Genomic DNA, 27,573 nt, shown 5'->3' with positions numbered 1-27,573 from the left:
ATGACCGCCGCCATGAGCTGAAACCTGATAACAGTACTGGCAACCCGGTTACAGCCGCCACTGCCACAGCAGGCGTACATGTCCGCAGCAAGTACTGAACCGTGTAATGTATGAGAGAAATATCCTTCATGCGTCTGTTTTGACTTTTTGTTCAAAAGCATTGGGTATTGTGTATTTTTTAAACTGAGCAGTTCTTCTCCCGGAGAGGACCAGCTCGCTGCAGGCTGGTAACATGAATACTACCACGCACGTCATTCAGGTGACCAATGTGTCTCCGAGCACAACCTCCGAACAAATGCGGACCTTGTTTGGATTCCTCGGGACCATAGAGGAGCTCAGGCTGTTCCCCCCGGAGTGAGTATGATTCCCCCGCCCGTGCATGTCGTTTCTGTGCCGCTTTCTTACCAAGTGAGGGGCAGAGGCCTGTCGTCAAAACCAGTCCCGTATTCTGCGCTAATGCTAGCATTTACCCACTACCCCTTTCTTTCTGTCTCGTGTGCGTCTCATATCAATATCCTGTTTCTCAAACTGCGGCGCGTGCACCATAGCTGGTACTCCAGGTGGCGCGCGGGCTTATCTGCAATTTAGGCTTTATTTATTTTAAATCGAGATTATTCCATTATGTGTTTGTAGTGTATTTAAGTTGTGTGCTTTTGGTGGTTTAGACATTGTTTACACTCAATCACACATAAATCTAGGCCCAGTGGTGCGTGTTTAGATAGTTTATGAGGATTCTGTTGTGAAACGTTTGACAACCACTGTTCTAGTTTAATACCACATTTACAACAACACAGTACACAGAACATAGGCCTGCATAGCCCACTGCCATAAGGTGATGTAGCTATGGTTCATACATCTACACAAGGCAAAGTGTTACCAATAATATAAAGCTATATGGAGTTCATCCAACTGCTCAGGATATTTAGCAACATGTTGGTGAAAAGAATAATTACTGCACGATTCCTGCATCACATTTGTCCACTTAGATCTTGAGCCTTCAATCTAAAAACTTCCATGCTGGTCCCCAGGGTGTTAATGTGTCACATGCATAGCCGTCAATTTAACAGCCTTCTGTAATACTTTATTTTACACTACCCTTGATACATTGTGGTAGGGCTGTGCAATTAATCGAAATTCGATTAGGAGTTTGATTATTACACTAAACGATTACAAACATTACATTTTTTTTTTGCAAAGCAGACTTGCATTATTTCATGCAGCTGGTATTATTTTCCCTTCGTATTTCTCGTGCCATGGCTCGTGCTTTTGCCTGACTGTGTTGCCGCACTGCTCAGTTTACTTGCACAGGTGTGCGGGCTGGCCAGCAGGGGACAGGTGTGAAACCTCTCCATCGAGATATACATGAAATCCTTTGTACATTTATGACTGTTCAGAAAATATTCAGCATAGTTTTTTGATTAACAAATAAATAAATAAAATAAAGATAGACTTTTTTTTTAAAGGCAACAAAGAATTGTTTGAATAATCGTGATTTCAATTATGACTAAAATAATTGTGATTATTATTTCTTTCAATAATCGAGCAGCCCTACATTGTGGGTCATTATTTGTACCAATGTGTTGTATACATAATGGAATAATGTGTATTGGTAGTATAGACGTACATTGTGATAAGACATTTAAAACCCTAACCTTAAGCCCCAACTCTAAGGGTTTTATGTCTTATTACCATATAAGGTATACACCTCCAAGCTACTAATACACATTATTTCATTATGCGTATGTACTACATAGGTATAAGTTATTACAGACAGTAAAATGTATCAAGGTAGTGTAAAATGCCACCCAGCCTTCTTCAGGGAATCAAAAGCTGGCTTGTACAGCCATCAATGAGAAACTAATCTAGCCCGCCTTAAGCCCAAAGTCCTTGTGACTGGCCCCCAATGTCATGGTTGCCTGCAGATGGTCTTGTCTTTTGTTTGTTTTGTTTGTTCTCTTTGCACAATTTATCTGTGTTTTCTTCCAGTGACTCTCCCTTGCCTGTGACTTCACGTGTCTGTTTTGTAAAGTTCCTTGAGCCGGAGTCAGTAGGAGTGTCCCAGCACCTGACCAACACCGTCTTCGTGGACAGAGCGCTGATTGTGGTCCCCTTTGCAGAAGGTGAGTTTTTATTTTTCTGCCATACTTGCCTGAAAATGGCTGATAAGAAAATATCTGTATATCATAGATTTTGAAAATTTCTATCAAGCAGTAGCTATTGCCATGCCTCAGGTTTGTTTGAAAAAAATAAAGTGAATTTGTGCCCATGTCTCACAGAATAGTTGTAAACCTCTCTCTTTCTGTTATTTGTGTTGTGGTTTTCATAGTGGACAAGTCATTTGCAGAGAGCCCCTTCCTTCCTGGCTGAAAGTGGTCCTCTGGTGCCATCAGGAGAATAGCACAAAATAATGGCATTAGTGTTGCAAGCACCTTTTTTGTTTTCTCCTCCTGAAAAAGCTGTCTTTGTTGAAGATTCACGCTCTTATTCATTTGTTCTCCAATGAATGATGATCATTATAGTGTGATTCAGGAATGTCCTTTGCCAATTTTAAAATGTCACGATGGAAGAATTAGACATTTTAAAATAGTTTGTGATCTTGTACGAACTTGTACGAACAGGTACTTGCATTTACCTGTAAAGCGTTAGAAACCTTAACCACTGAATCAGGTGTGCTTTTTGAAGTTATAATCGAAGTCTACTGTCTATAGACACAATAAGCATATACATAAGCATAATATACTGCGCTTTATCATTAATGAATAATGTGTTATCAATCCACAATAACACGCACATTACATGAAATCTGGTCAATATCGCAGTGAATAAATATGCTTTTTATTGAGCGTCTCCAAAAGGAGAAAAGTGAATCTGAAATTTAACAGTGGTGTTTCTTTTGTTGTTGTGTTTTACAGTTCTTTTTCCTGGTTCAGCCAGCCCTGTATACCAGGCCCCGCTGACATTGCCACCAACAGTTTTGTCTACTGCAGCCTTATCCTGTTCCTCAAGTGTTCTTTTTGTTGTGTCTGTGTGTGTGTGTGTACGTGTGAATGAGTGTCTCTCTCTCTCTCCCTCTCTCTCTCTCTCTCTCTCTCTCTCCCTCTCTCTCCCTCTCTTTATCCCCTAAATATCAATTGCATTATATAGTAAAAATCTTTTCAGATTGCACATGGATAACAATCTTCATAATTTTTTTAAACTTTTAATTATTTTTGAAATGGTTTTTACATTTTTAATCACTGCAAGTTACTTGTTAGCGTTGCTATTACGGGTTAATCTGATAAAAACTACAGTTTAAGCTGATCATGGATTAAGATCTTTCAACGTAAGTATTTTGTGGTGAGAATATTGAGAGCAGATAATTTAAGACTCACAAAACCACCACCAGTAACAAAATCAGTTTTATGCTGGTCATAGTAAGACTTGTTGAAATGTACCTGTCTCCACTAAAATCATAAACTTTGTTTTCTGTATCTCAATGTTTTTGTGTGCTTTATAGCGAAGCAGCCGGCGTGAGTCGATTGTTCATATAACATCTAATGAAAGTTGAGAGCACATCCCGCGGGACAACTGGCTGTGCTTGCTTACGTTTGGTTCATGACTTAAAAAACAAGTACAGGTGATAAAATCTTGGCAGTGTTGACCACAATGTTTGTATTGTGATTTAAAACAGAACTGCTAATCCTAATGTGATGCTTTCACAAAAAAACAACTGCAGGGCCCAGGATTTACAGACTTAGTGGATTTTTTTTTTTTACTCTTTACTACAGAGTAGTTAGACTGGGGTGGCTTGTCTACACTCTTGTCTGAATGTTGTTTGTGTTGTCTTGGAGTACATTTTGAAATGTTGCTTTTGTTCTCCAGGAGTCATTCCTGATGAATCTAAAGCTATGTCGCTGCTCGCTCCAGCCAATGCTGTGGCAGGAATGATGCCCGGTGGAGGACTTCTGCCAACACCTAATTCTTTAGCTGCAGTGAGTTCCTTTCTGCTGTTTTATGAAGAATCTGACATTTTACTGTATTATTTAAACCACATTTGTCATAGATGGGCGCTTCACCATTTGGCGGCCTGGCTCTTGAACAGATGGCTGCCATGGGATTGCCAGGCCACATGAACCCTCAGGTGAAGACAGTTAAGTCCATGTTAACTTGATTAAATAAACATATTTACTTACTATGTCAATTTCAGGCTCTGTCTGCCGACTTCCTCAAGCTCATGCAGTCAATTGACCCAAAGTAAGACACTTTTATTTCCATGTGTTACCTTTTAGTAATTTGTTTGTTTTGTTGTGCCTTTGTTACCAACTCAAAGAACTCCTCTTACTTGCAGATTAAATCCATTAGCTGCAGGGCTTGGCTTTTCGCCAGGCCTAAAGACTGATGCCTCCAGCAAGGAGATTGAAGAAGCAATGAAGAGGGTACGAGAGGCTCAGTCATTGATATCTGCTGCCATTGAACCAGGAAGTAAATACATGTTTCATTTTTATGTAGTAGAAGTCATAAGATTTTTTACACAGGACCACTTTTGGTTACACTTTATTTTTGATACATTGTCCCCAACTAAGTTTAGTACAAGTAATGTGCTATGTAACAATGTGTAATAACTTGTACCTATGCAGTACATACACAATGGAATAATGTGTATTAGTACTTTGGAGGTACATAATGAAATAAGACCCTTAGGGTTAGAGTCTGTCCGTCCATCCGTCCATCCATCCATCCATCCATCCATCCATCCATCCATCCATCCATCCATCCATCCATCCATCCATCCATCCATCCATCCATCCATCCATCCATCCATCCATCCTTCCATCCCTCCCTCCCTCCCTCCCTCTTCCGCTTTATCCGGGGTGGGGGCAGCAGTCTCGGCAGAGATGCCCAGGAGGCATCCGGAACAGATACCCTAGCCACCTCAGCTGGCTCCTTTCGACGTGAAGGAGCAGCAACTCTACTCCGAGCTCCTCCTGGGTAACTGAACTCCTCACCCGATCTCGAAGGGTGCGCCCAGCCACCCTGCGAAGGAAACTCATTTCAGCCGCTTGTATTCGCGATCTTGTCCTTTCGGTCATTACCCAAATCTCATGACCATAGGTGAGAGTGGGAACGTAGATCGATCGGTAAATCGAGAGCTTTGCCCCGACTCAGCTCCCTCTTCACCACGACAGACCGATACAGCGACCGCATCACTGCTGACGCCTTATTACATATTGTTCTATTGTGTATGTAACCTGTAGGTACAAGTTATTACACATGTTACATAGTACATTACATTGTACTTAATGTGGCAAGTACAATGTATCAAGGGTAGTGTAAAATAATATGTTATCCCACGTTTACTTAAGTATACAGCACAGTGTGTGTAGTATCTAGTGTTAATAAGTTTGTTCTTGTTTGCAGGTAAGAAAAATGACAAGCGCAAGCATTCCCGCTCCCGTTCACGATCGCGACGCAGGAGGTCCAAATCTCGCTCGAGGCACAGGTAAGTCGTGACATGACTCCAAATGCCCCAAAATGGGTCTGTAACGCCCCCACCTTATTGTCATCTAAGTGGAAATGGTATCTCAACGCTATTAACTAACATACTCAGACACAGCTAAACTGCAGCTAAAACAATTTCAGGATATCTGACTGTACAATTTACAAAAAGCAAATAATAACCACAACAAATACTTATAAAGCTGAACCTACAAAAGGAACATACATAGTGTAACCTTGTTTCTTATTTAGATCTTCCCATAGACTTACATATTCATAATTACAAAACCTTCATATAGACACAGAGACTCGTAAATCACACACAGGCTTTTTTCATTTCTTTCTGAGGATTCGTAAAAAAAAAAAAAAAAAAGGTTAAATTTGATTGTTTGACAGGCGGTCCAAGAGCAGGTCACGACGCAGATCTCATTCAAGGAGCAGGAGGAGGTCCAAAAGTCCACGGCGGAGGAGGTCCCATTCACGAGACAGAACCCGCCGCAGTCGCTCAAGGTCCCGCACTTCTAATATGTTGTCTTTACGTTTGTTTTTCTTTCTGTAAGCCTTAAATGGAAAACTATAACCACTGTCCTTTGGTGTGTACAGTAAGTATATTGTGCTTATCTTATTATGTTTCCTCTACAGGGACAGAAGGAAAGAGGAGAAGGCAAAAAAGCGATCAAAGACGCCCCCAAAAAGCTACAGCAGTGCTAGAAGATCCCGAAGTAACACTCGGTGAGTACGCTTGAAAAACAACGTAACGACAGCAGCTAAAACATACAATCTTTTTTGTTTAGGAAGCACCGTCGAAGCCGCAGTGCAACGCGCTCGCCTCGGAAACGGCTCTCCATATCTCCATCTCCCCGACGGTAAGGTTTTACATTTACAGTTAGGAAGGCAGCAAGGAAAGTACTAAAGTGTGTTTGTATTCAGTCATAAAAAAGAGAAGAAGAAGGACAAGGATCGGGAAAAGGAACGGGACAGGAGGGAGGACAAAGAGCGGGGCAGAGACGACAGAGAACGCTCAGTCAGCAAAAAAAAGAAAAGCAAAGACAAGGAACGGGATCGAGAGCACAAGTCTGACAGTGAGAAGGGAGACGTGAAGGTTTGTTTGTATGTAAGATTTTCAATTAAATAGGCATTTTCACCGGGTAGAATTCATTTTACAAGCCAAGCTCAAGCCTCACGAGACAATATGTTTGTTTTGGTATTTACCAACAGGTGACCAGGGACTATGATGAAGAAGAACAAGGGTACGGCAGTGAGAAAGAAGCAGAGGAGGAAGACGATGAGAGAAAAAGTGACTCGGCATCAAACTCGTCCCCTAAAGGCCAAGGCGAGAGAGCCAATGTCCCAAAAAAGTCCAAGTTAAACGGAGACGATCACCATCAAGAGGACATGGAGATGAGTGACTAACAATCGAACACTGGTATACCACAGTCTTACTACGGCTCTTGATATTTTAATAAAAAAACTAAAGTACTGTTTTAACTGTAAAGTTGTCTTGGAGGGGATGAAAAATAAAGATGGTTTTAAATATTGTGGTAAAAAAGGTTGCATTTGGCCTCCTGACATAACTCTTTGTACCTGGTTGAAATGTGGCAATATTTGTCTTTAAACAGAAGACAAGTTTGTGATGCATATTTTATAAAATTGAGTGGAAAAGCAAATTGTTGCATGTAGTTTATTAGTATTTTTATATATATATAAAAAATAGTGTAGCAGACTTTTACAGTTTTGCTGTACAATTGACAATAGTGATTAATATTTCAAAATTAAAATGGCTAATGAACAAAATATATTCAACAAAAGTTAGTGTGGAGGCACATATGCAATGGCTATGTCAGTGCTGACAGAGAAATGCACAATTTTCATTTTAATATAATGAAATACCTTCTTTGTAGATGAGCATTTAGAAGTTCAAAGGACCTTCTAAAACAGTACATTGTATCCACACATTGAGGCTCACAGCCATAGCAGCAAATTATGGACACAACAGATCCAAAATGGTCAGATTTTAAATTTCCATTTCTTTGTGCTTTTCACATTTGTGTAAATAAATTTTGAACCCACACATTTGATGATCTATGATTAACGTTCTCAACTAAAGAAAATAAGTACAAAAATACCAAGCACACTACTTTTTTTTTTTTTTTTTTACAAATTAAACATGACCAGCACAGAAATTCAAATTTCTCCCTCACAAATAAAGCCAAAAAATGACAAGTATCTTATAAATACTACTATATTTACATACACTGTGCACAATATAATTTTGTGTAAAACTGCGAGAAGCTGTTTCAGAACATCCAAAACTTCTGCAAATGATTACAATTGCAAGATTGTTTTTGCAGATTGACTGTACTGTTGTAGACCCTGCAGATGACAGATTTGAGACACCTTCAATCTGGACAATGCCCAGGTTAAAAAGACCATATAATGCACAGGACATAAAATTGAAATCATTAAGTCTCTCACAGTGGAGTCTAACGTTTCGTTTAGTACCTAAGAATCAGTGATACTACACTGTGCTCAGTGAAACCCAATTTCAGCACATTGAGTTTTAAAGTCATCTTGAATAGTGATTAAATTTAGCATCTACTTCACTGAAGTATTACTAGTCAGCATGTAAAGCGCTGACACGTCTTTGGATCAATACTAACGTTCAGAGGAGTACAAGTTAAAACCTATCAATATTTTAATCCTAAAAATGTATGTGAATTTCTCCGATAAACACATGATCAGGATAACAACTCTTAAAAAATGCCCCCAAGCTGAATACAAAAAAAGTCAGTTCCCTCATATGCAGCAGTGATCGACTACAGTCAGTTGATTACAGTCCCTTTAGAAGCTGTACAAACACACTTACATACAAAGCACTGACTCACAGCTCATCTGCGTGCAGTGAATACCACGATCTGTTAAATACAGAACTTCAAAGCCCTTGACAGCTCTTGTACATGCACAATGGGCTGCATGTCCTTCTAAGGGATTTAGTAACAGCTTAACTCACCCTTTTTTTGTTTCGCAAAACTAAGGTTAGGACTGTTCATACCTTAGGTTTCATTGTCCCTTTCCCTTTAGATAACTGAAGAATTGCCCTTTCAATACTTGTATGTACAAAAGTTAAAGGTCAGGAAAGCGACTGGGGTCTTCTTTGTACTCCTCAGGAATGGTAAAAAGTGATGACTCAAACTCATCGTAGCGAAATTCCTGAAATGTCACTGTGGCTGTGATAGTGGGGAAAACAGGGATATCTTAAAAAGAAAAGAAAAGAGATATACATTGTTATAATTATATTTTACTTCCAAACATTGTCATTTTGTTTGTGTTTACTTACCGAGCTTGACTGGAAAACCTGGCGGGAGCTTCATCTGAACAAACTCCCTGAGTTTATTAAAGTGCTTGAACGGTGCTATCACTTCCAGGACGTTTAACAACCTGAGGCAGAGAGTCTATCAGCACTTACACTTACACAACACAACACGGAAACACAACTTTAGCACCAAATTTAAAATGAATAAAATTGGCTGCGGTGTCTAAGAACTAGTGAAAATAAAATACCAATACGCACGATTCAATGCCAAGAGGGAAGTCTTGACTCATTGCTATTGTTGCTTTGAAGTTCTTCTTGCTTTCTTTACAGACAAGCTCTCTTCCAAGATGTGGCGCTCTAAATTAATTTAAAAAATTGTAATACAGAATAGATAGGATTGATTTTATAAACGCAAGCTGAGGATAGGTCACTTACTTTCCATTGTCAGCTGTGATGTACTCCTCCCAAGATATAGTGTTGGGTGTTGGAGGAGTTAAAGATGGTCTCCTTGTTGGCTGTAGAAAACATTTGAAAATTAGAACTGAAGCTACTACTGAAAATGAATGAAAAGAACCACTAGAGGGAGTTATTTTAACAACAACAAGAACAACAAATAATAAAACACTGAATCCGACTAATACATTCAACAAAGCAAATTACATCAATTACTTAACTTTGTAATATAATAAAGACTAAATACACCATGTCTACCTGTTGTGTATCTGATTTTAAAATACATTTGACAGCAATGATTACTTGTATTGCAATTCCACTTTAATCCAGATATTTAGTGTGTTTATTGTATATTGTAGAACATTGTAGTGTCTCTTCCTTTCAGCTTTATAAGATGATGGTTTAAGTCTGGCCCAAAATGAACTGCCAGCCTAGAATGGGAAGTGTGCTGGCTGACCTGGCCTTTTACAGAGTTAAATAAAGCAACTAGGACAAAAACATGCGGAAAACTGTAGAAAAAGTCTTTATACAGAGAGCGCTCTAGTCTTCAGCTCATGACAAATAGGACTTTGTGGAGACACACAGCCCTGTTTTTTAACCGTGCCTCAGGGCTGTCATTACAGACAAGTTTGGGGCTTTGAAAAAGTGCTTTCTCTCTGCTGTTGTGGTTCAGTCTGAAAACACTGCCCTGGTCTGAACCGCCAGTATGCCTCTCCGCCCCTTTGTCATTCCAGGGCACTGACAGCTTTGAGCTTCACTCGTGCGATTAATATTTGAAGTTCTGTTTGAATTTGTGTTTGCAGGTTCAAAGCTTAACCTATAACTACGGCTCGCTTACAACTGCTGGCCCTCTCCATCTCAGACTTTCTCCATCTTCTTCAACACTTAACACACACTGAACAAAAGCACAAAAACAAACAAAGCCAACTACAGAGGAGGACAACACAAATGTCCAGTGGTGCTGAAAGGCTTCTGTGAGAGTGGCTTTGAGTTCAGACAATGCTAGAAACATTCTGTTGTGTGTGTGGAGGTGCAGTTCAGCACACATGGTGGCAGTATTGAGACTTGCAAAGTTGAATAGTGTCTTTTCTCACAAACTGTGTGTCAGTCTATCAATGAGCAGTGGGTAGGATAAAAAAAAGAAGATCACAGAAAAGCAGTACAAATGACGAGTAATAATACATAGGGCAAGGAATGTGTAGGTAAAACGCATGCTTGGCTGACTGATGGTGTTCCATGCTATTTATACAACCAGAGGAACGGTTAGGGCTGTTTGGTTTGAGCCGGACATCCTACCACAAGATTCCAGCGGGACAGGGCAGTTTCAGGACTGGATTGGTGGCTGTACTGTAGATAAGGTCAATACAGCATTTATTCACGTGTGCCACTCAAATGTCGTGCAACTTTGGAATTGTGATTAAATTAAAGCCCGTTGCCACGAATGTATAGCTGGACTTTGAATTGGATTGCAATGGGAACAGATAGCACCGATAACCCTGGAGTCAAAGGATCAGGATACAAAACCAAAAGATAACCTTCAACCTGACTTATTTATGCTGTGACTGTTGCTTGTACTCCTAACTCACAACTGCATGTCTGTCATACTAGATTAGATAAACATGATGTATCAGGAAGCATCATTTGGTTACATTATCTTGTTAAAGGATCTTAGGCAAACAACACGCATATATGTTCAGGAAACAGTCATATCAATGTACCTCGAAATTCTGCTCGATGATGTTTCCTCCTTTACTCAGGCTCTCCATGATGGCTTTGTTCCTCAGTATGTCCTCCTCGCTCAGATGCTCTCGTCTCTTGCGGGACTCCAGCATCAGCCCGTTAACGGAGTAGAAATCTGCCAAGAAGTTCCCCACACGTTCCTAAAGAAGAAGATAAATGCAGCCATTTCTATTTAATCAGTCAATTGCACCAAAAACCAAAATGAACTCAATCAACCCAGTCCAGTCGGCAATATTTGAAAACAATAAAACAAGTCATATGGATATTTACCTAGTGCCTCTTGTAACCTTATTTATATTAATAATTCTGCAATATCCTTTATGTGATGACAAAATACATAGAGATGATCATGAGAAAAGAAGATAGTTTGAACAAAATAAGCCTCGAGGCACATCTGGGATTGTTCTGCTTATTTCTTTCAGTCTTCCGCGGATATATCAAATTCTTTACCTGTCTGTCTGGGGCTTAAGATTCCAGGAATTTCCCCGTGTGACCCCAGACAACAGTGTTCAATATATGTTGCAGCAACATGGCTCAAACCTACCGTCTTGTCCTCTCGAAACAGCCACCCGGTCTGTGCGCGGGAAAACGTGATGGACTTGGTGGAGAGCGTGGCTGAGTAAACGTCACTGCTCATCAAAATGTCCACCTCCTCCTCTGTCTCCATTTCGGATTCCTGAGAAAAACACGTGCATAAATACACTCAAGTTTGTCATGAGGTCTGCATCATGTTTAGACATGTACTACACGCGATAAGACGTGTTGGACAAGAAACCTTTTGGTAGGTTGCGGTAGGTAAATGTATTCTGGCTGAATTCTCTCATTATAGTGCAAGTAAATGTAGTATATTATAAACAATATGTCTTTGTGTGTTTTTTTTCTATTTCTATGCCTTGATACACACCTCGTGATGTATTCGCTGGTAAACCTTTTGCTCATTGTCCAGCACCACAAAAGACTCCGAAGGGATAGCGTTGCCGTTGAAGATGAAGCTGAGGTCCCCACGTTGGCATTTCATGTCACTAAAGTCAATGAGAGTAGTGTCTAGTCTGAAAGGCCCGAGAAAAACACAAAAAGTGAGCGAAGAATCACTGCGTATGGAAATCATTCCCACGTTAAGACGAAAACTTGCAAGGTGTGACAGTAAAGAGAAGAGTGGATCAACCATATACAGTGGGAGGGAAAAAGTAAGTACATTGTTTGGAATTTCTTACATTTCTGCCTAAAGTGGTCATAAGATGTGGTCTGATCTCTATTAAAATCAAAAGAATGAGTAAACAGTGTCTGCTTAAACTAATACCACCCAAACATTTACATATAATCATATTTTTAGTGGCCAGAACATGTAAACATTCACAGGATAGGGAGGAAAAAATATGTACACCCTTGAATCTCACTGAACTGCGGCAGTTTTGTTAAAGAGGGGGTATTATACTTTTTTAAATCACATAGCACAGGTCTATATCACACTACAATGACGACGAAACCTTCTGTTGGTCTGTAAATGCAGTAAATTAGAATAACTGCCTTGTATAAAATTGCTCTCTCAAAATGGCTGTAGTGAATGTCTTGAAATAGGCCTCTGTCTCTTTAAGAACCTCTGATCCTTTCCGACACGCCCCCTCCACACGCTGTCTGTGGCATCAGTGGGGAGGGGGTTCTGCTGAGGAGCAGTGGTTGGTTACTCGGCTGGTGACGAAAGCTCGGAGGCGTCTCCAGGAGATGGGGGCGTTCCTAGGAGGACTCAGGCAAACCTATCCCTAAAATGGCTGCCATCAGGGTTTTTACAGATTACTCAAAAATACGTGAATGTGCCGAGGCAACACTTCAGGCATGTTTTTAATAAGGGAATGACATAATAACATGATGTAAAGCTTGAAAAAGTTGATTTTGCATAATACCCCCCCTTTAAGAGGAATGGTCCAAGATTCATCCTGATCGTTGTGAGCGTCTAATCTGCAACCTCAAAAAAGCAGTTACTGCTGCAAAAGAAGGATCATCATTCGACAGAATATTTTGCCAGTAGCGCAGTGAAGTATCCAAGTGCTCTTTCGCAAACCATCTTAGACCATTCCTCTTTACAAAACTGCTGCAGTTCAGCGAGTTTCAGTGGTTGTACTTACTTATTCCACACTCTCCTGTGAACGTTTGCATGTTATGGTCAATAAAAATATGATACAATGTAAATATTTGGGTGGTATTAGTTTAAGTAGACGCTAAATTCGTATTAATTTATGTGACAGCCCAAGTGATTTGATAGATATTGATTTTACACTGGGGGACTGGGGAAGTAAGAAAAAAATAGAAAACAGGATGAAAGGTTGTCACAAGATGTTGCTATAAAAGTTTTATGATCAATATCTAACGGCACATATTTGTTGCCTTTACTTGCCTGATGTTAAGGCCTTGCTTGTAGATCTTGCACGCATCCGACGGCAGTATTCGGGAGAGCAAAGGCACTGCGATATAAAAAGATAAGGACATGAGAAGGGAACATCAGGGAGCAGCCTAAATTTAGAATTCCTGCTCGGTAATGAAGATCAGCTATTGCTTGAACAGTGTACATACAACAAACTTCATATTACATGCAGCTATACTGTTAAATATTGTATCCGCTATGTAGCCAGCATGATTTAAGCCGACTCAAGATAGAAACGTCCCGGAGTGCAGTTGCTAGTTTGAATAAAAAAAAAAAATGTAATAGTCCAAAGTTATTTAGTCGGGAGGAAGGATTTAGGTAAGCCCAGAAAAGCATCTCTGGGAGTCCAGTAATATTACTGGACTGATCCACAGCTTATCTAAACTAATAATGTGACAGTACATTTTACTCTGAATTCACTCTTACCTGAACATTATACATTCCTATATTTTTCTGTGGGTTATGTAACTGTGACCACCTTTTCAATAATTTACACACAGCCGTGACTATAGACTCCAGCAAAGAGTTGACTTTTGCAGAGCTCGGGTTCAGCGAGTTTCCTGTGAATGCCAGTGGACAGTCATTGTATGTGAGGTCACATTATATGCCTCTTCTATGCAGTTACAACCCATGTACATTGATCCCACAGGACATGCATCATATTGACATGTGTAAAAGCTCTAGTGAATGTCATGGCAAAGTCAGAAACATAAAGGATGTTTATCGGGGCTGAAAATCCTTCATGGTACAGACAAGGTTAAACGGATTCTGCCTCATTTCCGGTATCAACGTTTTCATTTCAATCTGGATGATGTACTATTCATATTGTATTCCTTCCCGCTCGCGCCAAATCTTTATCCAGAATGATATACATTTTCCTCTATCGTAATTTACATCTTCCACTTTCTATACAAAATGATTGAATTACTTCTATTGTTCTGCTTGTGTAAAAGGGGATCCTAAAAAATGAATAACGTCATGTTTTACGTCATACAAGGTACAGAAGTTCAAAGTTGTACTTAATAAGACACCTCTGGCTTCAAAATCTATTATGGTAAAGCTCTGACATCATGTTGTGAGTTTATTTAAATACTTGTGACAGAAAGTAACAAGGTCTGCAGTAAAAAACAAAAAAACTATTGGTGAACAGATAGAATCAATAATATATTACTATGACAATAAAAATGGCACAATGTTATCTTCATAGAATAGGTGCCATATTCGAAACCTTTCCAAACTCTCATAAAAATGACAGAGGGTGTTGTTTGTATAAAGCCATCTCACTGGCTGAGGAGTGAGGACACAGCCAATGATGCCTGAAAAAGCAGCATTGTTCGGAGATTAGACAAAAATCACAATTTAGCCAAAAAAATGACTGGCGATTAATTGCTATGAGGCCGGTGATTCATTTCTGCTCATATTGCTCAGAGGGGTAGTTCTTGCTTAAACTCACCCCAACTCTGAAAGTCCCAGTGCAGCTCCAAATAAAAGTCTCCAAGCTATAACAGAATAAGAAGAAGAAGTATGGTAATAAATATGGTAAAGCAATGTACAAAGTGGAATCATCAGCCATGAATCACAAGATGCAAACAAAACGAGAACCCGGTTTATACGAAAACAACATAAAATAATTGGCCCAAATCTTTTAGGCTGAAGTGAAAGTGAAGCTTCAGCAGCAGCTTAAAAGTCTGCAGAAAACAAATCACGGCTGACTGCCACAGCTCAATACAGTCCAATTACGGTGTGAGTTAGTGAGTGAGTAAGAGGGAGTGGATGTCCTGATCTCATCACGGTTCAGTCTGACCTGCAGGAAGGGGATCAGCACTGCCTCAGACCCAGCCCATCTCCATCAGGGGATTTTAAAGCTGCATGTAGTTATTTGTGTTTATTTATTGTTTTACGGGACAAACATTTACTCACAGATCAAGAAAAAACGAATCCATGTAAAAAGCCTTGTTGATTGGGACAATCAGAGGAGCTTATAGACATAGTGCGGTTTGCTTCATTAGCAATGTAGAAGTGGATTGCAAGTGAAAAACTCTATAACCATCATATCCCCCTCTACTGTGCTTCCAATATAATGATTAATGTGATCAGATACAGCAATAAAAACTCCCCATCATAAAAATAGGAACAAAAGGAAAACCATAAAACCATTAGATTCCTAAAATGAAACGCTTGCACTCTGTGGTTTCTAGTTTTTTCAAAGGCTGATAATAAAAAAAACATCGGTTTGCTGCTGTGGTGACATTTTGACAGTTTTTTTTCTAAAAGCAGCCCACGGTTTCTGCCGCGGGGCTCCACATTTCTAAAAGTTTGCTACAAATATGACTAATGTAAGTTGCATCCGCTTTCTTCCTTTCCAATACTGTGGGGGTGTTTGCACAACTGACCAAAAGCTACAAACACATATTCACAAGATAAGGATGAAATCGCCCTGTTTACAAACTTACAAAACTGAATTTCTGCATTGGGGGAGGGCATGGTGGCAGGATTATCTGGAGTCAGAATGATGCCACTGATTCCAAACAATCAACTGGGTCATTTTCAGTAAGTCAAGGATCACTTACTTATTTATTTTAAGGGACTATAGGACTATATACGGAGTTTAAAAATGTTAAAATTATATATTTTCCTCCCCCTACATGTTCCAGCAATGTCCTGATGTGTAGAATGAGCTCAGACCTGTTCACCACAACTGCCTCTAAAATCCTGCACTGTCACTCAAAAAGGTGTTACTTCGGGTCCGAAGTGCCGTCATGCACGAGCTTAATATAGAAGCTGCAGTTACGAATAAGACCTGAGGTGGCAGTAGTGAGCATAAAAATGACCAACTTGCATCTGGTCCCTTTAAGGAAAGTGGGATGAGGCACATGATAAAAACAAATAAATCTAAATAATATGGAGCATGTAGTTGTTAAAGTTGTGAAGTCATGTTAAAAAGGCAAAAAACTGCCTGTTTCTGACTTATTGTAGGTTTTTATGTGCAATATATCGATTATTACAGTATCGGTGCATCGTAAGGTTATCATTATTGTGAGCCATGTATCGTGTATCCGTACCGAAAGGTTCCCACCCCTACTGACATGTGCAGAGAGTAAGTAGCGTTTACCACAGCATCGATAAGTATCATACTTAGCTTAATACCCTGCATTAAAGAAAGCGTAATGGCATAGTTAAAGTGGTGGTTAATAGAAACTATAGCAGTAAGTGGCATACTTCTTTAAGGGCTTTGAGCAGCTTGGGCCTTTTGTCCTCCACGCTCTCCCTGGACTGCTGCTTCAGCTTCCTCAGCAGCGCCGTGACTAAAACAGGACACAAGAGGAGAAAGAACTGGAGATTAGGAGCACATGCAACACCGAAAGCATTAGTGACGTGACCTTCAGGGCATGTGGGAAAAGTGGCACCGGCGTTCAAACAGGAAGTGATACGAGTGTGCACTTAGCGGCTACCATCAATGTAATTTAGTCTGCTGTTCCCAGCATAAAAACCCAACAGGACCTAAAGCATCTTAAGCCTTTAAAGAGTACATACAGTATCATGCTAAGTAAATGTTTAACCATGTTACTAGGCCTGCCTCTGCACAATATGAGAAATTCTATTTAATAACAGTTTTAAATATTGTGATAATTAAACACAAATCATCTGTTTATGTTCATCAAATTCAGTCAAAGCGAAGCAGGTTCAACAGACGGCTAACACAGACTAAAATAAACAAGATTCCCAAAAAATTGACCTTTTACCATATATTTTTTGTTTCAGGCTGCTTTTTCAAAAAACCTGAGGGATTTGTATTGTGGCTTGCTCTGATATGAATATTGCATCACCCTATAATTTGGCGATATATTGTGCAGTAGTGCAGCGCTAGTTGTACCTCATGAATAATATAGCTGTGTAGTTGTGGATCTCTTTATTCTTTCTTTTGTGTTGCTCCAATTGTTTAGCAGAAATTAAGTGTGCAAAAAAAGGCAAGGCAAGATTACAGTAAATGTGACACTTTTTTGCAATGACGTTCACCTCCCACGACCGCATGGAGTTCACCCGTTGGCAACCCTATCAATCATGCTCCATCGCCTTAAAGGATCACAACAACAACGCAAAACGATTCAAAAGGAAGTGGAGACACAGTCATTGAAGTTCAAGAGTGGTGCGTTTACGGTAGCCTCTATCACGACCTGGGGGAAAGGAGAAGTCACAGGAGACTTAAGCTAATATGATTCACAATAAGCTTTTAGTTCTTGCTAACCACTGGCTGCATCTGACTAACCCAAATGTCGCAAATGCAAAATGAGGATACTCTAATATGTTGTTCACTCTGCAAAGTGTCAATGTTGCCAAAAATGCCAAATTGTCCATCTAAATAATTGATGTCTTTGTTATGAATTTGTTTAGTACATTATTATTATTAGAACATTTAGGGGTAGGCCCACACTGCAAGTCCAAAGGGGGAGCAGCGGCCTCTATTCTCAATCTAGGTCAGGTCATACGCACAGTCGCACAGACGCAGAAACACATCAAGACCCATCGGTTTAATGAGCGTGGAATTGATCGGGATGAGGTGTCTCCTAATAGGTTTGCCAGGGCTTGAACAAGACCACCCAGAAAACAACTTAAACTGAGACCAAAACAGCCTCGAAGCTACACTGGTACAATAAATCCAGAGCGGGTTAAACAATATAAATAAAACATGAAAGCTCAATATAAAAATAAATATCACCTCTAACTACAGGGAGTATAGTGACACGCTGATACTGCTATTGTAGGAAATGAAAACATAATTTAATTTTATAATAGTCTGCCCCAGGGCTGTTACACTTTCAGTCTCCACGATCATTAGCTGTGTCTCTGCCACCCACATGGAAACAGCACATCAGAGGTGCATCTAAAATCATGGCTGCTGTGTTCATTAGCAATTCCTGAATGTGACAATGGCAGTGTGTCAGGACAGAAATAACTTCAAGTGAACAACACGACTCATGGTTCAAACTGAAGAAAAACTATGAAGAAATTACATTTTACTTCACAGTACAATAACACCATAATTGGCAGAAGTGGAGGAAGTACTCCAATAATTAAAGTTAAGGTGCATTATGCAACTATTTATGCAAAAATTGTAGTGACCCAATGGCACTATGAGTACTCAGCACTATGAGTACTCAACTTTTTTCTTTACTCACTACTTGTCTGTGAGAGTAAATACTACGCTGAGAGAAAAGACAAAGGGAGAGAGGAATATTGTACATCCAATTACAAAATGGAGATTATTTCTTTCGCTCACACTTGGCTGTAAATACTGTTTAAGCGGCGCTAGCCCGCAATTAGCTTTGCCGTTAGCCTGTTAGCTTCTTCTTTGTGATTCCATTAGTCTGCATTGCACTTTCAAATGCACTTAAAAAAAAAAATAAGAGTAAAAGCATTTGATACAGATTGTGAAAACTGAGTCTGAAAGTTGAGTTAAATATTAAATGTGTGTTTTTACATTTTTATTTGTTGCTAGAACAGAAATAACATGGCAATAAGCAAAAATAATGCAGCCCTGTTTCCATATTATTACCAGCAATACACGACCAGTAAAATAACAGACATCCTGTAAATATACCATGATGTTATTACACTTTGAGGTGTCCTGCTATTTCCGTCCTATTACTATGCTATTACTGCGCTTATTTATTTATTGGTTTATTTGGTCGGCACAGTGCAAGTTAATGAACAAGCCTTAGGCTAATTTCCATCTGTTGTTCCCCACTCTCAAATACACTCTCATTCATCCTAGCCTATTGGACATGTTTTTAGTGGTAGGGGAAACCAGAGTACCCGGAGGAAACCTACACAGACACGGGGAGAACATGCAAACTCCACACAGAAAGGCCCCGTCCCTGGTGGGAATCAAACCCGGACCTTCTAGCTGTGAAGCACGAGCGCTAACCGCTGTGCTACCGTGCCGCTGTAAAGTAAAGTGCTCCCAGAGACTCATTTCAACATTTGCACTAAAACACAAGCCTTTGGGACATTCAGACTTTTGCCCTTGTGTAAAACAAAGTGCACTATTACTGCTCTTGGTTAAGGCTGACTCAGCAGCAAACAGCTCTCAGTTTGCAGCCCTGTCATGTAATGCTTTGAAATATAAAAACGGCACTGTAAGATTCCACTTCAAACGTCACAATGGCATTTGGGGTATAATAAGAAGAGTCGAAAATTTGAGCCCAGCTCAGACAGTAAGATATTGCATTCAACAACATATTGTCCTCTTGAGGTCTGCTCTAAGACCAAAGGTCATACACAGACTTGTATTTGAAAGAATTGTTACCCCTCAGTCTTAGGCTGCCCTTCTTTGACAGACGGTTTACACTCAGATAAGCGTAATCTTAGGAGGACTGGGCGGCCTTGTACAGTAGTGGTTATCATGACCGGTGGCTGATTGTTTCTAATGGATAAACTCAGTACAAGCCACTTGCACGTTTCTAATGACACCTTACTTCATTCATTTATTTGGTTGGGACAGTGCATATTGATAAACACAAATGAACATGGGACTCATACTTGTAAATATGCCACACTGGATTGTAGCCATGGGCTAATTTGCATTCATGCACAACACTCGCACTCTAATTATCCTGGCCTATTGTTCATGTTTTTAGTGGTAGGAAAAACTGGAGCACCTGGAGGAAACCTTCACAAGCACCTACACCTACACCTACACCTACACCTACACCTACACCTACACCTACACCTACACCTACACCTACACCTACACCTACACCTAGGACCTTCTAGCTGTGAAGCACGTGTGCTGAGCAATAATTGCTGCGCCACCATGTCCCATTGTCCCCCTTGTCTTTGAGCTTCCAATTGTCCAGACTATCATCCTTTTACAAAGTTTTTTGTCATAGATAAATTGCTCTACTTCTTGAAAGCTGGGCTCAAAGTTACAGCGCTGCGGCGTTGTAGAGTAATGTGTCATATTAGAACAGACAAGCAAGTTAGTTCAGAAGGACTTTTTCAACTAAGCAATCTGAATGTGATGGAAGGCAAATAGCCAATGAGATTTGGATGGGGAATGGGCGAGGCGGGGGCTTGAGCTTGGTCAGCCAATGGGAAGCTAGAGAAACAGCTAATGAAGTGCTTTTCATGTGAACACAAAAGCCTTAGGGCCTGTAGGAATGTCTCCCCTCAGCACCACAAAGGAGCCAGGCCAGCGTCATGGCCTTCCTGGGAGGCATGAGCCTGGAAGAATGGGCACAGACATTTGTTGATTTGCAACAGTTGATTTGGTCATTCTCATCCTTTCTCACACTGTTTTCACCCAGTATAACCAGAACTGCATTAACATCACTTTGTTTGTTGAAAATGATTTGCTGCGCCATTTGTAATCTGAGTGTTTGCAGTGGAAGTGTTGGCAGACATGGGAAGCACCCACTTGGCACAAAACAGAGCGATTAGAGACTCACTCATCTGCCGGTCTCCATAGCTGATAGCCTCAGCCAGGGGGCTCCATCCCTGAGCATTCTTCACTTTGACTGGGGCATTATGGGCCAGCAGGAGATGGGCACACTCTGCAAAGAACACATTGAAATTGAAAATTACAAAGGTAACAGTACATGTATACAGTATACATTGGTTTTACACAGCGCATATTCATTCACTCCACAGTACGACTATATTTCCCTATATTTCCTGTCCCTCCGATCATTCACTCTCTTATTACATTCATACACAGGCAAGTTAGGTAGGTAAGTAAGTAAGTAAGTAAGTAAGTAAGTAAGTAAGCAAGTAAGTAAGTAAGTAAGTGCTTTATTTGTCACAAAATAGTGTTCAGGTGTTAGTCCAGAGCTGGTGCGACTCAGTGCGGTGCCATTGTGGGCCAACCTGACCAGCATGTTTTTGGAGTGAGGGTGCAGTGAAGATGCTTTTGTTTTGGTTGTGTTAACGCAGTTACTGCTGAGCGAGTGCTAACTGGCGCCACAGCGGTACAGGCTGTCGGCGGCATCTTTCGCTTGAGACACGAACAATGTTCAGCTCACGATGGGGTTAATACCGTTTTTAGTTCAACTGTGAAAGCCTGTAATGCTTAAGGAAGAACACAAGACAGCGCAATGGGAAGGAGGAAATGAATGTGAAGCTGCCATCCAAGCACCGCTCTCAGTGCTGCTTGTAATAAACCAGTCGACCTCTTCTCTTTTTGTAAGCGACATCCTGTTGCAACTGGCGCAGGCAGATAGTGCAACAGCTGCACCACATGGAAGATAACTATTACGTTTTGGAGCAGCGCTGTCCTTGCGCAAGGCACAAGATCTGGCCCATTGTATCACAATATTAGGTGATGCAATATTCGCATGTCAAGAATCCACAAAAAGCAAAATCAAGTGTTCCTGACCAAGATCAACTCAAATGCCTTTATCTTATAAATTGTGCTTGAGTGTTTTAATTCTAATTTAGCCCCATTTAGCCTTGTTTTGGTCATGAATTTGTTTACAATTTGCTAAAAAAAAAAGTAAAATATCATAATAATATCATTATCACAATGTTGCACACCCATATCGCATATTGCAAGTTTTTTCAAAATCGTGCAGTTATAGTTTGAGTTGGTCAGTTCATAATTAACATTGGAAATAATCCTGGTTTTGTGTGTGAGCAGATTGTGCACAGGATTAAAAAAATCTGGTATATTAACCAGAGCCATATGAGACCAACTGTTATATAACATTTAGCATCAGTGACTGTGATCAACAATGATCAAGTATAGAGAAGTAACTGTTCATAGATGCCTTTAGGAGGACAGGTTTTAAAATTAAAAGGGATTGAAGGCTGTAGCTTCTTCCGTTTTCAGCGGCTCTATCAGCAATAAGTGCAGTGGCAAATCCTTTCGACTGTCAGCAAACTACAGCCTGCCAAAGCTCAAGCCTGTTGTTCCAGCTTGGTGTTCAGTTTTGTTATGGATGACATTATTCATTAAGACCCTGGCACCTGGACAGCTCTGTAAACCAACTGAAAGCAAAAAGTTGGCAAAGGACACCGCCCGATAGCCATCTATTTGCATCTGATTCATTTTCAGGAAGTAGGATTTTCAGATTCTTTAGGCAAAATCCCACACAGGTGCTCTACATGCAGGCCGCCTTTCAGTCGGTTAACCCTCTGAGTCATCCAAACAAACCCAGACCAGCCTGCACTCGAGTTCAGACCTGTTTTTCAGCATTTCTATAAAAAGCATTTCCAGTAGTCTTTTCAAACACAGCCAGTTCCTCTGAGCAAGTTGAATCTCATTAACTTGTAGACCAGATTTCAACAAAAACATCTCAAGATTAAGTTTGCATTGTAAAGTTATGGCCAGACAATAACCAGGCTGTATCCACTTTCCATGTTGCAATATTCATATTTTAGTTTTGCTACAGGGCTGTGCTAATTGAGAAGTGTAATTGTATAGTGTTTTTTTATTACAATACATTTTTATCTTTGTATAGTGAGTGCCTCCTCCTAGCAATGTTTAATGATTGCAAAACAGGACAGAATCTCACCGTTTTCTTCGTTAGTGACACATTTTGGAAACATTTCCCAAAATAAATAAAACTGTCATGCAACAAAGGGAAAGGAATGTTGTGATCATGCAGTGACAGTCGGCTGGCCTGGCCCGCATCAGCGCTTGCATTAATCATGAGAAGTGCGCGGATGTTTGCAATGGGGCTGGTTTCAAAAGTTCATTGTTTTTAGAAGCCCGACCACATACACACAAAATACTCTAGGTAAGGGACAACAACAGCCATTTAAGAAAAAAATATTTTCTACATGCTGAACTAACAAATGAAGAAAAGTTATGTTTTTTACATTTATTTTGTGCTTATCACTGATTTTGGTGTGATTTGAAGCGTCAAATCCACTCTTCGATTCGAGTTTGGCATAGGATTATTTCTGGCAGTCCCTTCTACTTTTCCAAATCACCTTGTGCCCCTGCCATCAATCAACAATAAAACAATTACATGACTAAAACTGCAGCACTGGCAGATGACTTTGAAGTGGTAGCAGCGGCTGAGGTTAAAGGCCTTGGCCCTCACTATGCAGAACGCATGTTGCTAATGTGGCCCAATTATGCTTGACAAGTTTAAGCACTGAATAAGAGCCACGATGTACAATCTCTTACCAAAGACAAAGAAAAAACAAAAACAAACTTTACATTTGCTACTGAACAGTGCAGATCGATGCATTTCATTAAGAGAGAGGAGCAGATATAGTAAGTGCAAATGGACGGAGATGGCCTGTGTTGTTTAGTGGCTGATGCAAGCTCGCATTTCTCAGAGTCCGTGGCCTATATATCACTTGTTAAATCCAATGATTGTGTAATAATAACGACAACATTTAGCAGATATACATTATGCAATCATGTGGAGAACACAAGGGCACAAGTCAGGCGCAGTGTGCATCCCCGTTTCCTGGCAAGCTGTTACGTTGTAGGTACAAAGCCAGACACAGATCTAATAAGGGATTCAAAGCCTGGAAAAATATTAGTACAAGAGGCAAAGATCAATGTTGAATACCAAGGTTTGGCTTGCACGGTATGAGGTAATCCAGGGATATGAAATAATTATGTTTGATAACTGAATACGGGGGTAGAAAAGTCACATTGTGTAAGAAACATTTTTTTTTTATAATGCAACAAGACTGCAATAAAGTAATAAAAAAGTTCAATAACTGTATGACTATGCTGGTATGATTGTGGAACAGACTGTGTGACTTGTGTTGTGGGCAGGCAGGCATGGCAGACACGCCTCAGTCAGTCTGTCCAAGGGCAGCTGTGGCAATAGAATTACCTTCCTACCAGTTTAGTGTGAGAAGTGAATGACCAATGCATAGACAGGTAATGTAATTTAAGTGTTTTGAAAAGTGCCACACAACTAGACAATACGTTATCATTATTATTAATGAGACATTCTGAAGCCTTTTCCCAAACCTTCTTTTTGCTTCTACAATTACAATAACTTTATTGTCTGCTTATTTTCCTGAACAATAACAATTAGCCAAATTATTTGTGACAGTTTCATCCAATGTGCTGTTGAAAAGATATTGAGATTGTGCTTTCCCTCTGTAGCTTTACTGATTCACTCCTTGTGCATCAGCTGCACCCTGCTAGAACTACCAAAAGCAGCGCGGGATGGAGCAGGACTGTGAAATAAAGCGCTCATCTAATACCTCAAGACGTGCCCTGGCTACAGATGGGGCACTTGTCAAGAGGCTGTATGAATAATAGTTACCACAGCAGCGCACAAAACTAGTTCAACACTCTCACACTTGACTGTACAGAATATTACACAGACACCTTTGTTTTACACAGAGTTGGTTATTGATAACAATATTTACAATTGTTTCAAAGAGGGTGATTCCAGTAGCATTAGGCTGTGTGTTTGTCTCATTACATGGACAAATTGCTCTAGATCAATAAATCAATTTAGTCCATGAAGGAAGCATTTTTTTAGGTTGCATGAGCCCATCTCTAGTAAAAACTGTGTACGTGTGTTTTAAAAAAAGATACATTTATTGTTAATCATGTTGCTTTTGAAACATAGTTACTGCATGTAATTTTTCTATTACGGAGTCCCAGTTTTGGGGATTAAAATCAAAATCAGATTATTCCAAACGCATCTGTCCGATTGCCAGTGCAATAAACAGCAAGCCCCGGATAGCGCTCTATGTCTTCATCCGAGCAGGACAGCCACACCCAAAACTATGATCTCATCTCCACCCGTCTGCGCGCCTGGTTTGAACATCCCTAGAGGACAATGGGCTAGAGCTGTGGCAAAAGACAGGCAGGCACATTAGTGAAATCAATTCCACTGTGTCCCATCCACCACAGTCCTGGTTGCCCGTATTACCAGTACTCATCAGCGTGGGCTCCATTCCAGTGACAAGGATCGCACTGTGCAAATCTGAAATCAATCGAAACTACGCTCCGATGGCAGACGCTAAACAAATAGACACAGGCAACACGAGTAACCCTACGCTTGAGCTGTTCACAGAGGGTCCGCTGCCAAAAAAGCCGGATTAAATTTTCAAAAGCATGTCCCAAAGCCTCCCTCAGTGTAAGTGTAGATTCTCAAAGGGACAGATCATCAATATTTTATCTATATGCTTTCAGTCCACCAAGTGCAAGTTAGCTGAAAACAAAATCGTGTAACAATACAAAGCCATTTGAGAACACGACAGCCTTCTTTCAAATAAAATGAGGAGCCTAACTTGGAACGGCTACAAAGCTTAGAAAGAGCTGGTTGATTAGATGTTTGGACTTAAGTGGACGTAAGAAATGCTCCGGGTTTTTTGTCAGAAAGTCGTTTGAAGGGCCAACGTTAATTTGAAATATAGGCGTGAAATAGGCATTTAAATTAGGTAGTTACATTGTATGAAGGTGTTAGTAAGCTGATATTTTAGCTCCGTATTATTATTTAAGAACAATTAATGGTGTAGTTAGGTGACATAATCTCGAATTTGGCCAATGAGAATTTGTAGAAAATATTTGCACTTACATAAAATTTAAATATCACAAGCATAGACCGGTTGCTTACCTTTGTGACCCATAATGACAGCAAGATGCAATGGGGTGTTTCCTGTAAAAATGGGAAACCACATTAAAACAATTATCAATCAAGTAAAAACAGCTCATTCCTGGAGGGGAAAAAAGTGTGGTGTGCAATGTACAATCCAACATTAAACCGTGCTTAAAATGGTGTCAAGAAAATGTAAACTTTAGTGTCAAAGTGCATTTCATGAATATTAGTGCTTTAGAAGCTTTTGGAGAATCCCACAGGAAGAAGCTGAAGTGCCTGGTCAGCACTACCAGCCTCTAAACAGGAAAAGCAGGATAGTTTTATTAGGCTATTTCAAAGCAATAATTTGAAATAAAGATTCAAATCAAAGTAAATTAATAGTATAACAGTTTTAAAACAATCATTTTAACTTTGTGAACAATTCAAAAATGTCATTCTGTGTGTATGGCTACACCCAGTACACTAATAATATATAATATAAATGAAAGAGTTCCAGTAGTGTGCTGATGCCAGTATTGTAAGACTGACACAGCACATGCCAGATCTTTGACTGGGGACTGGCGACTTCATAATCCCCTGTGTCAGCACGTGAACTCGCCAAGCCTGTTGTTTTGACAGAGTGGGAGGGTAAGGTTTCTGAAGACTCAGGGGGTTATCTAGTCAGACTTTTGTTCTTACATCAGCGTGACTTCATGTGTACTTAGGTACACTTGTGTGAATATAGGATATCTCAACGCTGTAAGAAAAACAGTGAAATAAATAATCAAGTATGCAGCTGGTAAACTCACCATGGACATCTTTCTGGGCAATGTTCTGCGTACGAATGAGGGACGACAGTCTTCGAACATCACCCTTAAAAACGCATTCATGTACGGGATAGTCCTGTCCAGCTCGGATAACAGGGTTTTTGTTGTTGTCGTCTATGACCTCGGCAGTGGACAGTGTAGTAGTGTTCGCGTTAATCTGTGATTGCTGGTTTTGCTGCTGAGTGGAGGACGACTTGGTTAACTTGTGGTTGCTGAAGATCTTACTCGCTCTGCTCTTGGTATTCGCCTTAGAGGCGCTGAAAGTCCCAGTAGCAGCCTCTTCATCGGGCTCCAATAAATCCTCGTTGTTGCTGGGCCTTTGGTCCTTGCGCAGGGAGCGGACCTTCTCCCCGGTCATCTTCTACAAACCCGGAGCAGAGGGTGCCGCCGTGAACGAGGACCCTCTGCTCGAATCAAGGCGATTCGCCAGCTGGAACTCTTTACACATACACGAAGAAATGCACCACATGAACACTGCTCCGTACAAAGTCACTAATCACACAGAACATGCTACAACTGCGCTGATTTGACAAAAACATAACAGTGCGGTCCCACAAACTGTCCCCTGTCACAGCACAACATAAGACTCGAAACAGTGCTCGAAACCCAGAGTGGGTGATGTCTTCCGCCGCGAACTATCGCGAGAGTTTGCTTAAGGTGACTATCGGTCATGAAATCGGTCATAAAATAAAATATTGTAAATATGGAAAAGAAGAGAAAAAATAATAATAATGAAAAAAATCACAAACGCAAAACATATGAAATATAGTTTACTCCTTCGATGCAGTCAGTCACGTCATGATCATAGTCATCGTCGGGAGGTGGACTGTCGGGCACAGG

At 40.3% G+C, this 27,573-nt stretch overlaps 2 protein-coding genes across 4 annotated transcripts; one reads left to right on the top strand and one right to left on the bottom strand.

Annotated features, from left to right (window-relative positions):
* The first annotated feature begins 82 nt into the window (after positions 1–82).
* Positions 83–7,034, top strand: srsf11 (serine and arginine rich splicing factor 11). Of its 3 annotated transcripts, none has more exons than XM_079575536.1 (12): positions 83–354; positions 1,987–2,120; positions 3,862–3,971; positions 4,043–4,120; positions 4,187–4,233; positions 4,328–4,461; positions 5,398–5,479; positions 5,872–5,985; positions 6,118–6,207; positions 6,270–6,341; positions 6,406–6,585; positions 6,694–6,834. In XM_079575536.1, exons 1-12 carry the CDS (start codon positions 233–235, stop codon positions 6,695–6,697), a joined length of 1,167 nt encoding a protein of 388 aa, XP_079431662.1. In that variant the 5' UTR covers positions 83–232; the 3' UTR covers positions 6,698–6,834. The 3 variants fall into 3 exon arrangements, with proteins under 3 accessions (XP_079431662.1, XP_079431661.1, XP_079431663.1); XM_079575535.1 differs by having other exon boundaries at positions 89–354; positions 6,406–6,577; positions 6,694–6,992; XM_079575537.1 differs by having other exon boundaries at positions 313–354; positions 2,030–2,120; positions 6,406–6,577; positions 6,694–7,034.
* A 1,455-nt stretch (positions 7,035–8,489) lies between these two features.
* On the bottom strand, positions 8,490–27,363 carry ankrd13c (ankyrin repeat domain 13C). The gene is made up of 13 exons (XM_079574782.1): positions 26,716–27,363; positions 25,946–25,987; positions 20,849–20,953; positions 16,620–16,705; positions 14,854–14,899; positions 13,374–13,440; positions 11,886–12,030; positions 11,526–11,657; positions 10,960–11,121; positions 9,224–9,303; positions 9,047–9,145; positions 8,813–8,913; positions 8,490–8,729 (listed from the first exon to the last, which is right to left on the bottom strand). Exons 1-13 carry the CDS (start codon positions 27,089–27,091, stop codon positions 8,599–8,601), a joined length of 1,572 nt encoding a protein of 523 aa, XP_079430908.1. The 5' UTR covers positions 27,092–27,363; the 3' UTR covers positions 8,490–8,598.
* Between the last annotated feature and the right edge of the window lie 210 nt (positions 27,364–27,573).

The sequence above is a fragment of the Gobius niger genome (genome assembly GCF_951799975.1).
Source record: "Gobius niger genome assembly, chromosome: 17".
In the NCBI taxonomy this organism is placed as follows: Eukaryota; Metazoa; Chordata; class Actinopteri; order Gobiiformes; family Gobiidae; genus Gobius; species Gobius niger.
The sequence above is the reverse complement of the archived record's forward strand: the minus strand, read 5'-3'. Positions and strand labels throughout refer to the sequence as shown.